The 17,059-nt window shown below is 36.9% G+C and overlaps 1 protein-coding gene across 3 annotated transcripts in view; it reads right to left on the minus strand.

Annotated features, from left to right (window-relative positions):
• Positions 1–1,679: 1,679 nt before the first annotated feature.
• Positions 1,680–17,059, minus strand: part of LOC124622090 (mast/stem cell growth factor receptor kita-like) — a 299,069-nt gene continuing 283,689 nt past the window's right edge. Inside the window, exons 21-23 of one of the 3 annotated variants that reach the window (XM_047147668.1) lie at positions 7,317–7,462; positions 3,763–4,070; positions 1,680–2,710 (exon numbers count right to left, since the gene is read on the minus strand). In XM_047147668.1, the coding sequence (XP_047003624.1) occupies positions 3,776–4,070; positions 7,317–7,462 (441 nt within the window). In that variant the 3' untranslated portion in view covers positions 1,680–2,710; positions 3,763–3,775. Of the gene's footprint in view, positions 2,711–3,029; positions 4,071–7,316; positions 7,463–17,059 lie in introns of those variants that run through there. The other 2 variants (XM_047147669.1, XM_047147667.1) reach the window with 2 other exon arrangements.

Consider the following 17,059-nt stretch of genomic DNA (forward strand, 5'->3'; position numbering starts at 1 on the left):
AAAATAACAGAGAGAATTACCTGTCAAGATAGCTGTCATTTTTGATGCACTTAAAGGGCAGTACTCCCAGGAGTTATTCGAAGATGATCTAAGTTGTTTGCTTGTTCTGTGGATAACAGCTGTGGTCTCTAACTGTACTGTAGAACATGTTAGTTTACACTCACAGTGGTCTTCTTCAGCAAAAAATATGACAATGTACTGACCATTTACACTGTATTATTTTGCATTAATCTTTTGCTACTAGTAATTCTTTTTGCACAGAGTGATTTGGATACATCCAAACAAATGTATTGTAAAATTTCACAGGAGTTGTCAAGCAAATATAACTGCTTCAGTTATGTCCGAAAGAACAGATACCATCTTCATATAGATAAGGCTTACAAGCCAATGATCTTCTTCAGTGTGGATGCATGTCACACTGCTCAAACTCCTACAGGAATTGGTAGATTGACTGCTGAGTAATGAGTATAGTGGGCAGAGGCACTACAAACGTAGTGTGTGGACAATAAGTTGGAAAAGTGGGTCTCATGGGGAGCATGCCAGAGACAAGTCCCTGCAGTCGCACTATCCTCTGTCTACTCGATGGCTCAGTCAGATAGAGTGTCTGCTATATAAGCAGGAGATCCCAGGTTTGAATCCCAGTTGGGGCACACGTTTCCAACTGTCCCCATTGATATTTATCAACCCCCCTAAGCAGCTAATGGTCTGGATTTCATTGTAATTTCATTTTTTGAGAGCTGCAAGATCACCAACGGTATCTGTTCTTTCAGACATGTCCAAAAGAACAGATACCATCTTCATATTCATAATATTGTAAGCAGTCTCAATGGCCTTGTTGATGGACAATCATCTTTTTGAGACAAACTGTACTTGATGTCTTCACAAAACTGTGTCAGTAGTTCTTGCCTTCCAGCATTAAATGGAATAAAACTGTGGAACATCTGATGCAGCAAGTCAATATTTAAATTAAGATATCTTTCACACAGATGATTGAACAAATCAGTTATAAAATTTATTCTCCTCACAGATCTAAATGTGTAATCGGGTATACAGCAAGCAAATGAAACTGATTATTCTCCACTCCAACATGGTTTTGTAACACAGACTTTGTTTGTCCATTCTCTGCCACCACTTTTACGCAAACCTCATTCCCTCCACACTTCCATATCACTCCACCTCTATATGTGGAATCACTGTACTATGGGATGTAGGCTGTAGTCTACACAAACGAAAATCAAGAGAGCTGTAAATTAAGGCAATCATTTCATTGTCACAATACCTGTTCCAAATAAAACTGGCTGACACTTTACAAGACTACACAAAGCTCATAAGCTATATCTTCATGTAAAACTGTTCAATGCACTGCCACCAGAAGCACACTACCTCATGAAAAACATTCAGAAATGTTCTACAAAACTGGCTTAACAGGAAAGCTTTCTTTTTCTGATTGTGCAAAAGAAAATCTAAAATTTTAATTTATACTCACTGTATGTTTGTATGCAAATCTACATGATTTATCTGTTTCTTTATTATTATTGTATGTAACATTATATATTACTCAGATTGTACAAACTGTCAGCATCAACAGCATCCAAAATGCTTGAAGATAAAATACTTACATTAAAAAAATCATTGCTTGTGATTGAAATTAACAACCAACTTTGAATATTTGCAGCTGAGACTATAATAAGAAATTTTTCTTAAAAATAATTCTAACAATGATATGTGATGCAAATGAGAAAATCCACTAACATAAATGTATTTGACAAAGGCTGATAGTTATGGTTTAGCCCCTGGGAACGAGCATCTCAGCAATGGCTAAGCTGGTTGGCTGTTTGCGTGCTGCTGTCTTGAGCACATAAGGAAAGTGGCTGAAGGATGGTGAAACCACAAGTAGGCAAGGTGTTGGGTGTCTATGCCTCTTCACACAACATGGAGGTTAGAGGCTAACCCACTCTGTAACACAGGTTAAGCTGTGATCTGTGGATGATGTGACGACAGAGTACAGTGTTGGGGCAGGCACAAATATTTCACAGCACCCATCTCAGCACATATTGTTGAACATAGGGCTCAACAGTAGACTACCCTTATGTGTGCCCAGAGCTATCAATTATGATTGCAGCATTGAAAGATATCTGAGCTTGGACTGTGCATCAATGGAAACAGGTTGCCTGGTTGGATGAAGCATGTTTATTTTTTGTACTAGGTTGATGGCCATGTTCAGAGATCCTGTCATCCAGGTGAATGGCTGCTCAATACGTGTACCGTGCCAGGTACGCAGGCTGGTTTAGGTGATATTATGCTGTGAGGAATGTTTATTTTGACTTCCACAGGGTATTTGCTACTATTCAAATGCACCATGACAGTGTGGACTATGTGAACATTATTGCGGGCCACCTGCATCCCTTCAAGCTTGACGTCTTCCCCAGTTCCAATGCCACCATGGGATAACTGTCAGTGTCTCAAGGCCAGAATCACGCCACCGTTGTTTGAGGAGCATGATAATGAATTCATATTGATGCCTTAGCCAAAAAATTCACTTGATCTGAACCCAATGAAACACATCTAGGACAGGAATTTCATGACCAGTCTATAGAGATTTAGTTTCATGTGTCTCTGACAATCAAAGCCAGGAATAATCACTGAGTTTTTCATTAAAATGGTGAACCAAGATGCAGTTAAGCAGCAGGTCATAACGTCTTGACTCAGCCTGGAACAAGTTGAGAATTATTAAATAGATCTCTGAAGATTTTATAAATTCTGTGCATTTTGTGAGCTATCAACAATTGCAATAAATATTTAATGTGGTATGCAGATATCAAATTTATACATTCTGTGCATTTTGTGGGCAATCAACAATGGCAATAAATATTTAATGTTGTATGCAGATATCATGCAAAGAATTTAACATGACATTTATTAACATTCATCGTCTATAAGTTAGTATTTTATAAAAAATGAAATATTATTTCTTTAAAATACATCTTTTGCTTGAGAGATACTCATCAACTGAGCAGTTTTACATTTAAATTTATTTATTGAGGTTCATTGCCACACATCATAAACTACAATAAAACATCAAATACTTCTAAACATCAGATGTTTCTCCTATAAAATAAATATCTTTTAAAAAGACACAATACACAATACTGTTTACTGGCAACTGAAAGTAAGCAACACACATGCTAAAATAATGAATGAGAGATGTTTATTTCATTCATCTAAGCAACCAAGGAAATATATTTCCATTTCTAATTATAAAAAAGTAAGGTTCTGCATTCCTAGATTGGCCAATTGGGCCTGACTAACCACCAAGTCATCCTTTACCATTGGTGGCATTGCATGCACTATGGAGGTGCATGTGGTCAGCACACCATTTTCCCAGTCATTGTTGGACTTCTTGATCTTGGCACCCCTAGTAATTGGTCAAGTAGCTCTTCAGTTGGTTTCCTGAGGCTGAGTGCACCCTTTACGTCGCACCAAGGAAAAATTCCTGGCAGTATGAGGAATCAAACCCAAAACATCTGTATTGCAGTCATCCATGCAGATTACTCAGCTATGGAGGTGGACACATTTCTTTTTATGCTCAATTAATATGCATACATAGTATCACAACCATCAGAAGAAACAGTTTTAAAATGAGTTATTGTTTTCATTTAATGCAACAGGTTGCACTTTTAATGGTTTATGTGGTATCTTGAAGCAAATATTCACAAGAAATTCAGATTTTAAAAGACCAGTAGCAACAAATAAATTACTTACAGAGTAATGAGAATTACAATGAGGTGTGAAAATATGCAGGGTTTGAGATTCCATTATTTTCTGATGAAATATTTTGCTTTTCAGTATCTTTCTGAGAATCTTTTGTGTGAGAGTATAATTTAACATTTGCCAGCTTCGCAGTTTTGTTGCTGTTATCATCTCTGGCTTCATATGTTGTATTCTGTGAACCATCACTGTGGAAGCCTGTATCAATACTGCTGACATCATAACCAGAGGGTGATGCACAGTTCATATCAGTGTAGTCTCTTATATGTTCAATTTCAGGATTTTCACTTGACAATGGGTTACTGTTTGGAAAAATAGAAACATTTAAACAAACACAATTCCATCCTGATAAATAAAATACTATAACTGTAATTATATATTTTAGACATAAGGCAGATGGATGATATGACATTTTTCTGTTTAAAAGACAAATTTCTCATACAGATAGCTTATACACTTCTTGATTTAATAATATTGTCTACCTCTTATGATCACTACCACTTTTCAAATTAATCTAAATATGAAATAAGGAATTAATCTAAATATGAAATAAGAATGATGCCTCATAAATTAGAAGGCCACAATTAATACAGCTTATTTTCATGGCAAAGAAAGCTAAAAGGCATTGGTGTTGTAAAAATTACACACACACACACACTATATGACGAAAAACATTGAAACACCTCTATGTAAGGTGGAATAACAACTAGATGTCACAGAGGCAGTCCCACCAGATAAATGAAGGTGGGGAGTAGTGTTGTCACTAGAGAAGCAGTAACAACAAAATGGTTTGGTCAGGAGAATTCAGTGACTTCAAACATTGACTAGTCATCAGATGTCGTATGAGTAACAAATCCATCAGGGGCATTTCAAATCCTTTAAAGCTGCCCAAGTTGATTGTTGATTATGTGATTGTGTAATGGAAAGACACAGGAAGAACCATGGTAAACCAAGACCAGACAGACCTCATGTACTGATGGAGAGCGACCGTTGAGCATCACAGAAGGTGGTCATAAAATAATCACATGAAATCAATGGAAGAAATCACTCATGAGTTCGAAAATGCTAACAGCTCTCTAGTTAGCATGATGACTGTGATAGCTGTCCATGAGATTTAAAGAATAATGGGTTACAACAGTTGAGTAGTTCCTCATATATCCCACATTTCTGTAGTCAATGCTAGTGACACTTGACAGTGGATGTCTGGAAATGAGTGAACTGGAGTGATGAGCTACGCTGGTGGTTCCAGAAGAGTTATGACTACACCCACCTGTGCCTTGCCAACAAATGGTACTTGTGAATGATAAAACAAATAAACTATTATATAGGATAGCAAAACTACTGTTTGAATTTATTACTTATTTTCGTTTGGTGAGCCATGTTGAGATACAAATGTCTTCAAGGCAATGTGACAATTGTAATAACTTCACAAGAAGGAGTATATGCATGGGTGTGATACTGATGCTCTCTGAATTGCCAGCCTACAAAGGAGAAATGAGTCATCTCAAGAATAAACCTTCGAACAGGACAATGACTGTATATAAACTTTGGAAGACAAATGAATATTCTATTGTAGATTTATACCAATCAGTCATTCAGAACACTCAGTTCTCATTCTGAAATATGAGTCTGTTAGTAGTGTTTTTGAATCAAATTTTTGTTTCAGGAAGATTACTACAGTAGTTTTGAAGAATTCAAGAAAAGTAGGGATTGTTCTGAATAATTCCCCCCCCCCCCCCTCCTCCACCCAGCAGCTGCTGCATAGTTAGGTGAAGAAATCTGAGACTGCTGCATCCATGGTCACCTAAGTCACTGGACGCAATCATAATAATATTTAGTATTTCCTGCGTGAGGTAAATCTAAAGCATGAAATACAACGGGAACATTACATTCTATACACTGTGGTAATTTGATGAAAGGCTTAAGGTGTGGCAAATGTCTGGTAAACATTACCTGCCATCATGTACAGTGCGAATGATGTAACCCAAGCTTGATCCCATGAGCAATGCTTGAAGGAAGGGCTGGGGAATTATCCCAATTACAGTACCTTAACAGTCACTTATTTCAACAACCAATTGCATGGCAGGAAATGACAACCTGCTTGAGTGACTAGAGCACACACTAATTTCAGATATGCAGGGATGAAGGATATAATTGTTTCACAGCATTCTTAAACTATAATTGTTTCACAGCATTCTAAAACTATTATCATCCAAGCTTTTCTATACAAATGAATTTCAATCCACTAATAAAGGACACTTTCATAACTGCTGAAGTATAATCTTCATGGAGTCAAATACCTACTACTACAGCCTTAACGGAAATGATATATATCGGCAATAGCTCCCTCCAGTTCAAAACTGCCGTGGCAACAACCAACATCAAACTACAGCCTCAAAAATTAACACAAAAACTGCTAGCCTGAGCTGTGCAGCAATTAAATCCAGATTAAAATATAACAAGAAAAATCTGCCCAGCTGATAAGAGCAGCACCTAAAACCACTGGCAAATGTAAACAAACAAATGGCTACAAAGCTAATGAGCACAATGGTAGGACTTAAAACCCATGAAACTTCAATCAAAAACTGTATCGACTGAAATGAAATCAATACCTGCACAGCTAATAAGCCGCTACAAAGCTAACAAACACAATGACAGCCCAGCTGATCTGTGCAGTACTTAAAACCAAATTCACATTTGAATGCAAGTCCCAAACCACTCAAGACAACTGTCAAAGAATTCCCTTTAAGCAACAGAAAAGCTAGCACCACAACCTCAAGGTGGCTCACAGCACAACTCACCAAAGTACACTCCCAACCATCTTCTGCCTCCATTCCATGACTGGAGCTCCACACATCCCATGCCCTATGCAATAGGTCACCGCATGTTTAGCCTGCATGTGACAGATCAAACCAACAGGTCTTTCAAACTAATCCTCTAGCCAACTGGGCTGAAAAGCAAGAGATACACTCATGGCAAGTGCCGTACAGCACAACAATGAAATAAAGAGGAGGTGATGTTACAGTATGTGGATGTTTTTTTGAGATTATAGTATGGTCCCCTTATTGTGCTTAAGAAAATGCTAAATGCAGGTGGATATGAACACATTTTACAGCATTGTGTAGTGTATACAGTAGAGGAACAGTACAGCTACAGCAGTTGTTTGTATCACCATTTTAAAGCACCCTATCATAAAGAAGCAGCTGTGTGGCAATTGTTTGTGATCAACAGAATTCCTGAAATGGAATGGCCTTATCGAAGTCCAGACCTGAACCCAGTGGAACACCAATGGGATGAGTTAGAATGTGACTTTTCTCCAGACACCAGCACTCAACATCACAGCTTCTCTGGTTTTAGCTCTTGAGGAAGAGTGGGCTGCCATTCCTCCAAAGATATTTAGACACCTCATTGGAAGTGCCCCCAGCATAGTTCAAGGGATCATAAAGGTGAAGGGTGGGCACACCACATATTAATTTTCAGTAATAGGTGTCCTGATACTTCTCATAGCATAGTGTATGAACAGTTACACAGGAATTTTGTTTTCTTACCTATTTATATATGAATGATTTTCACCTTCCACTGGTGATAGTAATTTATTATAATCAGGTGCAGCAGCCATGGCAAGATAGTCATCTCCATTAGATCCTGGTTTTGGACTCATGCTGATGTATTCATCATTTAAGTTATGATAATGCTGGAAAAAAATGCCTGGTTAAGTTTCTAAAAGAAAATACTGTAAATAATAGAATAGTAATAACATCTGAATGGAGAGTATGTAATTATAGAAGCACACTCCATTTGAATCTGCCCCTATTCCTTTAGTGCTTAATTTACAGAATGTTAACTATATGAGAGTGAATGAGACAAAACATATGAAATCTTACAATAATGGAGCTTAAAGAATGGTATCAATAGTGAAAAGTGAAGAAAGTCCACAACTCACAAGTGATTGATGGTGCCATATAGATACGTATAACAATGCAGAAACCTGTAACACCCTCTGAGTATTTTCAGCAGTAACATATGATGTGCTAGTACCCTAATGTGTTTCCTCCATTCCCTTTTTATATTCTGCTCACTGTAACTGAGAGTAACTATACACTTATGACAGTGACAGTCTGTAGATACAAGTCTTTCCAAGATTCCTTTGTTCTTTCTGAGTGAAGTTATCTCAAGATTCACAACAAGGTAAAAGCAATATATGCTAATGTAAAAGATTGCTACAGTTTAACAAGATACTGCTTCTTTCACTCTGGAAGTCAAGTAAACTGCAGAAGATAGTTTTGTGGTCAAGTTTTTAACCCTTCAGCCTGATTATCAAGAAAGCCTGTGGCTAATTTTTATAATATTTTGTTCTTATATCAGCACATTGGTCTATACCACAGAAAGATGTCTTAATATGATAATTGAAAGTCATGAGTGGAATACATCAGTTGTACGACAACTGGTCATCACACAGAGGAAGTGTTGAGCTGTTGACTGGCACATAAATAATGAAATGAATGCTTAGCTCAGACTTTGAACCTTGCTTTCTTCTTCAGAATATGAATATGTGACACACAGAATATGAATGTATGGCAGACACTACACTAAACACACTAACAGATGTGGAGACAGAGAGACAATATATTCACAACACAGAACCCAAATTGTTCTTTCTATAGTCACAACATAATCTTATGTGGAAATTAAAGGAAGTACATTTCTTCTCTTTGTTGATTCAAATGAGGTTGATTCAAATGAGGTTGAACAATACAAACACTCTAAAGGACAGCTGAATGATCTCATCATTCCTTTGTTTAGCTGTAGTAACTGAACAAAAATCTATTCATCTTACACATTTACCCAATTTCAGGCCAAATTTCCACTTTTTTCTCAACATGTGCATGCATATTATGTCCAGATTTGTGACATATGTCAAGAGAAGAAAGCTCTCTCACACAAAGCCATGAGTAATGACTTACTTAACTTGTCTGACCTGCAGGTAAGGAGGCTCATCTACAGTAATAAACTGGTCCACAAAATCTTTGGTATGCATTTTCATACAGCTCTAACATTGCTGAGATAATTGTTTTCACATTTTATTTTGGTCAAAATTCAACTAATGTAGCTCCTGGTTTGCTTAAATTTGCCACATTCTTATGAAATCTATATAGCAAATAATGCATCTAACACCACTGGAACATTTGCTTTTACTTCAGACAGACTTCAGTTGATTTTCTTGCATAAATCACATATTACTTATCTGCAGTTGTTCATAGAGTATTCTGACTGTCAGAAATTTTTTTGTCAATATATTTTTATTATTTACATCTTGGTATGTTATTATGTACTGATTATACACCACAAAAATCAGCAGCTGCATTATTATCAGCAAATGCTCTGAAAATAAATCTACATCATTTTCAGTGTTTTTGCTTTACAGTTTTATGTACAAACAAAATATCTGTTTCCATTTATATTTTTATTTATTTTACTATGAAAATGATATCAATATTGTTAAGTATCAAGAAGTTCCTAATTTTATATTTACAAATCTATAACCTTCGTCATTTGCTATTACTACTAAAAGTCTTTACATAAATACAAGTGTTTGGAAAATAGTACATAATTTAAATTTGTTAGGTAACCTAAAAAACTGAAGTTATTTAAATCATATTTTGACTTATGGCATGTATTCGAAAGACTCAAACATTTAAACATTAAATGTTATATTGTTGTTGACACCAAGAGTGTCAGATTGTTGTGACAGGTAGTTCAGTCCAGTTTTGTGGCACCTCATTTTCAGATTGTTTTATACAATAAAATGCCTTTGGCATTCTCAATGAGTCCAGAAGTGTTATGTTAGGTTTTTATCTGTGATGTTTTGGAAAAACTATTGACTGTCATATGAAAAGATTAATAAACTTCAAATGTTATGTTAAAGCTATTAAACTCTCTGCTTGTTCATTTAAAAGATTGCTGGATTGTGAAATTTAATATTACATTGTAATACCTCCCCAGACATTGATGCCATCTTGAAATCTCAGTACAGCTTCTAAACTAATAGGTAATGTCACTTATCTTTAGCCTATGAAATCATTCCTTACATAATCATGAATATTGCATAGCAATGTTATTATAAATTATTAACAATTTTTATCAACAGTGAAATTGTGAAATACTTAATGAGGGTTCATTATGTACATATGCTCATCTGGTAAAAGCATTGTCTAATAGACTAGATTAGATTAGATTAGATTAGATTAATACTAGTTCCATGGATCATGAATATGATATTTCGTAATGCATTAAAGATATGGGCATTATAGGTGACTTGTTATTTCATGCACTTAACAATTATTGATTGTCCAATGACGAATTTCAAAAAGTGTTAAAGCATCCCAAGTAAAGAATCTTCCAGAGTGTTTGATGCTCAAGCACTTTTCAGTAGCTGTTCTTAGAGGAACATAGCTATTTGATACTCAACCCACACAACATGTTCACTTGAAAGGATAATTCATGGTTGTATTAATACATATGGTGATAGGTTCCTCTCACCAGCAGGCTATCGAAAAAATTGGCATAGGAGTCCACACACAGTACCACACAGCTAATAATAATAATAATAATAATAATAATAATAGAATTTTATTCAATACCAAATTTAAAAAAATAGTGCCTAGAATAATACAATTTCAGAACATAATATATATTACTTCTCAAATATGTCGCATAAAAATATTGTGAAGTTTTAGATTTAGAATCTACAGTCCTATTTCAAACAATATCATGAAAGAAGGTTGTATACATGGAAGAACCCTGGAGATACTAAAAGGTATCATATAGATTATATAATGGTAAGACAGAGATTTAGGAACCAGGTTTTAAATTGTAAGACATTTCCAGGGGCAGATGTGGACTCTGATCACAATCTAGTGGTTATGAGCTGTAGATTAAAACGGAAGAAACTGCAAAAAGGTGGGAATTTAAGGAGATGGGACCTGGATAAACTGAAAGAACCAGAGGTTGTACAGAGTTTCAGGGAAAGCATAAGGGAACAATTGACAGCAATGGGGGAAAGAAATACAGTAGAAGAAGAATGGGTAGCTTTGAGGAATGCAATAGTGAAGGCAGCAGAGGATCAAATAGGTAAATAGATGAGGGCTAGTAGAAATCCTTGGGTAACAGAAGAAATATTGAATTTAACTGATGAAAGGAGAAAATATAAAAATGCAATAAATGAACCAGGCAAAAAGGAATACAAACGTCTCAAAAATGAGATCGACAGGAAGTGCAAAATGGCTAAGCAGGCATGGCTAGAGGACAAATGTAAGGATGTAGAGGCTTATCTCACTAGGGGTAAGATAGATACAGCCTACAGGAATATTAAAGAGACCTTTGGAGAAAAGAGAGCCACTTGTATGAATATCAAGAGCTCAGATGGAAACCCAGTTCTAAGAAAAGAGGGGAAAGCAGAAAGGTGGAAGGAGTATACACAGGGCCTATACAAGGGCGATGTACTTGAGGACAATATTATGGAAATGGAAGAGGATGTAGATGAAGATGAAATGGGAGATACGATGCTGCGTGAAGAGTTTGACAGAGCACTGAAAAACCCGAGTCGAAACAAGCCCCGGGAGTAGACAACATTCCATTAGAACTACTGACGGCCTTGGGAGAGCCAGTCCTGACAAAACTCTACCATCTGGTGAGCAAGATGTATGAGACAGGCGAAATACCCTCAGACTTCAAGAAGAACATAATAATTTCAATCCCAAAGAAAGCAGGTGTTGACAGATGTGAAAATTACCGAACTATCAGTTTAATAAGTCACACCTGCAAAATACTATCGCGAATTATTTACAGACGAATGGAAAAACTGGTAGAAGCTGACCTCAGGGAAGATCAGTTTGGATTCCGTAGAAATGTTGGAACACTGAGGCAATACTGACCTTACGACTTATCTTAGAAGAAAGATTAAGGAAAGGCAAACCTACGTTTCTAGCATTTGTAGACTTAGAGAAAGCTTTTGACAATGTTGACTGGAATACTCTCTTTCAAATTCTAAAGGAGGCAGGGGTAAAATACAGGGAGCAAAAGGCTATTTACAATTTGTACAGAAACCAGATGGCAGTTATAAGAGTCGAGGGGCATGAAAGGGAAGAAGTGGTTGGGAAGGGAATGAGACAGGGTTGTAGCCTCTCCCGATGTTATTCAATCTGCATATTGAGCAAGCAGTAAAGGAAACAAAAGAAAAGTTCGGAGTAGGTATTAAAATCCAGGGAGAAGAAATAAAAACTTTGAGGTTCGCCGATGACATTGTAATTCTGTCAGAGACAGCAAAGGACTTGCAAGAGCAGTTGAATGGAATGGACAGTGTCTTGAAAGGAGGATATAAGATGAACATCAACAAAAGCAAAACGAGGATAATGGGATGTAGTCGAATTAAGTCGGGTGATGCTGAGGGAATTAGATTAGGAAATGAGACACTTAAAGTAGTAAAGGAGTCTTGCTATTTGAGGAACAAAATAACTGATGATGGTCGATGTAGAGAGGATGTAAAATGTAGACTGGCAATGGCAAGGAAAGTGTTTCTGAAGAAGAGAAATTTGTTAACATCGAGTATAGATTTAAGTGTCAGGAAGTCATTTCTGAAAGTATTTGTATGGAGTGTAGCCATGTATGGAAGTGAAACATGGACGATAAATAGTTTGGACAAGAAGAGAATAGAAGCTTTTGAAATGTGGTGCTACAGAAGAATGTTGAAGATTGGGTGGGTAGATCATGTAACTAATGAGGAGGTATTGAATAGGATTGGGGAGAAGAGAAGTTTGTGGCACAACTTGACTAGAAGAAGGGATCAGTTGGTAGGACGTGTGTTGAGGCAGCAAGGGATTACAAAGTTAGCATTGGAGGGCAGCGTGGAGGGTAAAAATCGTAGAGGGAGACCAAGAGATGAATACACTAAGCAGATTCAGAAGGATGTAGGTTGCAGTAGGTACTGGGAGATGAAAGAGCTTGCACAGGATAGATTAGCATGGAGAGCTGCATCAAACCAGTCTCAGGACTGAAGACCACAACAACGTTTGACTTTTGTTGGTAAATAAGAATAATGTCGCATTTTTTGTAGTTACCACTAGATTTCTTGCAAACTACCAATACTGTTGACCAGAAGTACTTTCAAAACAGAATCATTCTATTTATTTTGAATGCAAAAACAAAGATCACTAAAGAATAAAATGGATTTTTTATTAAAATTATTTTAAGTTGGTAATAGGATTACAAGATTTCTCAGATGAACACTGGCTAGCTTCAGCCCAGTATTAAGTACATTTGTTAAATATAATTCTGATCTGTTGATATTTACATTATATTTCAATTTTTTCTATTATTATGCTGGTGAGGGTTACAATTTAAGTTTGGTTTCATTGTTTAAACAAGCAGTATTACATTTAAAGTGTCTATTCTGGTAAACTCACCTAATTTTGGAAACTGGTTACAAAATGATTCTCTGGGCTAGGACCACAAATAATAGTAGTGACTGGTTTCTCCTTCAGTGTTAGTAATGCATTTAGATTTGCTTGTGTTCATTGCACCCCATGTTTGTACTGTATAGTGCACCCCACATTTTTATTGTATAGCTCTACGGCGTTCTACGGATCGGAGCGTGGAATGTCAGATCCCTTAATCGGGCAGGTAGGTTAGAAAATTTAAAAAGGGAAATGGATAGGTTGAAGTTAGATATAGTGGGAATTAGTGAAGTTCGGTGGGAGGAGGAACAAGACTTCTGGTCAGGTGACTACAGGGTTATAAACACAAAATCTAATAGGGGTAATGCAGGAGTAGGTTTAATAATGAATAGGAAAATAGGAATGCGGGTAAGCTACTACAAACAGCATAGTGAACGCATTATTGTGGCCAAGATAGATACGAAGCCCATGCCTACTACAGTAGTACAAGTTTATATGCCAACTAGCTCTGCAGATGAGGAAGAAATTGAAGAAATGTATGATGAAATAAAAGAAATTATTCAGATTGTGAAGGGAGACGAAAATTTAATAGTCATGGGTGACTGGAATTCGAGTGTAGGAAAAGGGAGAGAAGGAAACATAGTAGGTGAATATGGATTGGGGGACAGAAATGAAAGAGGAAGCCGCCTGGTCGAATTTTGCACAGAGCACAACATAATCATAACTAACACTTGGTTTAAGAATCATGAAATAAGGTTGTATACATGGAAGAACCCTGGAGATACTAAAAGGTTTCAGATAGATTATATAATGGTAAGACAGAGATTTAGGAACCAGGTTTTAAATTGTAAGACATTTCCAGGGGCAGATGTGGACTCTGACCACAATCTATTGGTTATGACCTGTAGATTAAAACTGAAGAAACTGCAAAAAGGTGGGAATTTAAGGAGATGGGACCTGGATAAACTAAAAGAACCAGAGGTTGTACAGACATTCAGGGAGAGCATAAGGGAGCAATTGAGAGGAATGGGGGAAATAAATACAGTAGAAGAAGAATGGGTAGCTTTGAGGGATGAAGTAGTGAAGGCAGCAGAGGATCAAGTAGGTAAAAAGACGAGGGCTAGTAGAAATCCTTGGGTAACAGAAGAAATATTGAATTTAATTGATGAAAGGAGAAAATATAAAAATGCAGTAAGTGAAACAGGCAAAAAGGAATACAAACGTCTCAAAAATGAGATCGACAGGAAGTGCAAAATGGCTAAGCAGGGATGGCTAGAGGACAAATGTAAGGATGTAGAGGCCTACCTCACTAGGGGTAAGATAGATACCGCCTACAGGAAAATTAAAGAGACCTTTGGAGATAAGGGAACAACTTATATGAATATCAAGAGCTCAGATGGAAACCCAGTTCTAAGCAAAGAAGGGAAAGCAGAAAGGTGGAAGGAGTATATAGAGGGTCTATACAAGGGCGATGTACTTGAGGACAATATTATGGAAATGGAAGAGGATGTAGATGAAGATGAAATGGGAGATATGATACTGCGTGATGAGTTTGACAGAGCACTGAAAGACCTGAGTCGAAACAAGGCCCCCGGAGTAGACAATATTCCATTGGAACTACTGACGGCCGTGGGAGAACCAGTCCTGACAAAACTCTACCATCTGGTGAGCAAGATGTATGAAACAGGCGAAATACCCTCAGACTTCAAGAAGAATATAATAATTCCAATCCCAAAGAAAGCAGGTGTTGACAGATGTGAAAATTACCGAACTATCAGCTTAATAAGGCAAAATACTAACACGAATTCTTTACAGACGAATGGAAAAACTAGTAGAAGCCAACCTCGGGGAAGATCAGTTTGGATTCCGTAGAAACAATGGAACACGTGAGGCAATACTGACCTTACGACTCATCTTAGAAGAAAGATTAAGGAAAGGCAAACCTACGTTTCTAGCATTTGTAGACTTAGAGAAAGCTTTTGACAATGTTGACTGGAATACTCTCTTTCAAATTCTAAAGGTGGCAGGGGTAAAATACAGGGAGCGAAAGGCTATTTACAATTTGTACAGAAACCAGATGGCAGTTATAAGAGTCGAGGGACATGAAAGGGAAGCAGTGGTTGGGAAGGGAGTAAGACAGGGTTGTAGCCTCTCCCCGATGTTGTTCAATCTGTATATTGAGCAAGCAGTAAAGGAAACAAAAGAAAAATTCGGAGTAGGTATTAAAATTCATGGAGAAGAAATAAAAACTTTGAGGTTCGCCGATGACATTGTAATTCTGTCAGAGACAGCAAAGGACTTGCAAGAGCAGTTGAATGGAATGGACAGTGTCTTGAAAGGAGGATATAAGATGAACATCAACAAAAGCAAAACAAGGATAATGGAATGTAGTCTAATTAAGTCGGGTGATGCTGAGGGAATTAGATTAGGAAATGAGGCACTTAAAGTAGTAAAGGAGTTTTGCTATTTGGGGAGCAAAATAACTGATGATGGTCGAAGTAGAGAGGATATCAAATGTAGACTGGCAATGGCAAGGAAAGCGTTTCTGAAGAAGAGAAATTTGTTAACATCCAGTATAGATTTAAGTGCGAGGAAGTCATTTCTGAAAGTATTCGTATGGAGTGTAGCCATGTATGGAAGTGAAACATGGACGATAAATAGTTTGGACAAGACGAGAATAGAAGCTTTCGAAATGTGGTGCTACAGAAGAATGCTGAAGATTAGATGGGTAGATCACATAACTAATGAGGAAGTATTGAATAGGATTGGGGAGAAGAGAAGTTTGTGGCACAACTTGACCAGAAGAAGGGATCGGTTGGTAGGACATGTTCTGAGGCATTAAGGGATCACCAATTTAGTATTGGAGGGCAGCGTGGAGGGTAAAAATTGTAGAGGGAGACCAAGAGATGAATACACTAAGCAGATTCAGAAGGATGTAGGTTGCAGTAGGTACTGGGAGATGAAAAAGCTTGCACAGGATAGAGTAGCATGGAGAGCTGCATCAAACCAGTCTCAGGACTGAAGACCACAACAACAACAACAACAGCTCAAATTTGATGATAATAATAAACAATATGCAATTTCTAATACGTGCCAATCATTACAATGTTTGATAATAATGTTTTTAGCTACCTTACTGGCTAAGAAATCTGTATGTACTACTTGAGATTGTCCTGTATTGTGATTCCCAAGAATTCTGTCCAGTTTTCCTTCTTTAGAGTGTCATTTTTTATGGATAACTTCATACCAGATTGCATCTGATTCTTGGTGCTGAATTTCACTATAACAGTCTTCATTGAATTTCCATTTATATAAATTTTGTTGAAATATTGTATTGTGTTTGCAAACAGTGGATGTACCATCAGCACACAATATTTTCTTAGGGATTGGGGAACTGTATAAGGACAAAACAAGAAGGGGTCCTAATACAGAATCTTGAGGCTGTAGGATAATAGTAATTTCAGATTTGAGTGACCCACTGCTAGTTTTTAGCAAGACAAATTGTGATCTGTCACTCAAATATGATTTTATCACTTCATAACCAGTTCCTCAAAATATCCAGTTTCCACAACTTGTCAGGCAGTATCATGATGTCAACACAATCAGATACTTTTTCAGGATCAAGGAACACTCCTATAATATATAACCTGTTTCATATGGTAATTATTATTTTGTCAATTAACTGTCCTGTAGCAAATGAAGCTGACTTACTTTTCATAAAGTCGTTTGGATTCTAAAATTTTAGGCTGTGTCAACTCAAGACTTTAATTAATCTAGTGTAAATAACTTTCTCAATTAACTTACAAAATGCAGATAAGAATATGACAGACTGTGCAATA

The sequence above is a fragment of the Schistocerca americana genome, chromosome 7 (genome assembly GCF_021461395.2).
Source record: "Schistocerca americana isolate TAMUIC-IGC-003095 chromosome 7, iqSchAmer2.1, whole genome shotgun sequence".
Taxonomy (NCBI): domain Eukaryota; kingdom Metazoa; phylum Arthropoda; class Insecta; order Orthoptera; family Acrididae; genus Schistocerca; species Schistocerca americana.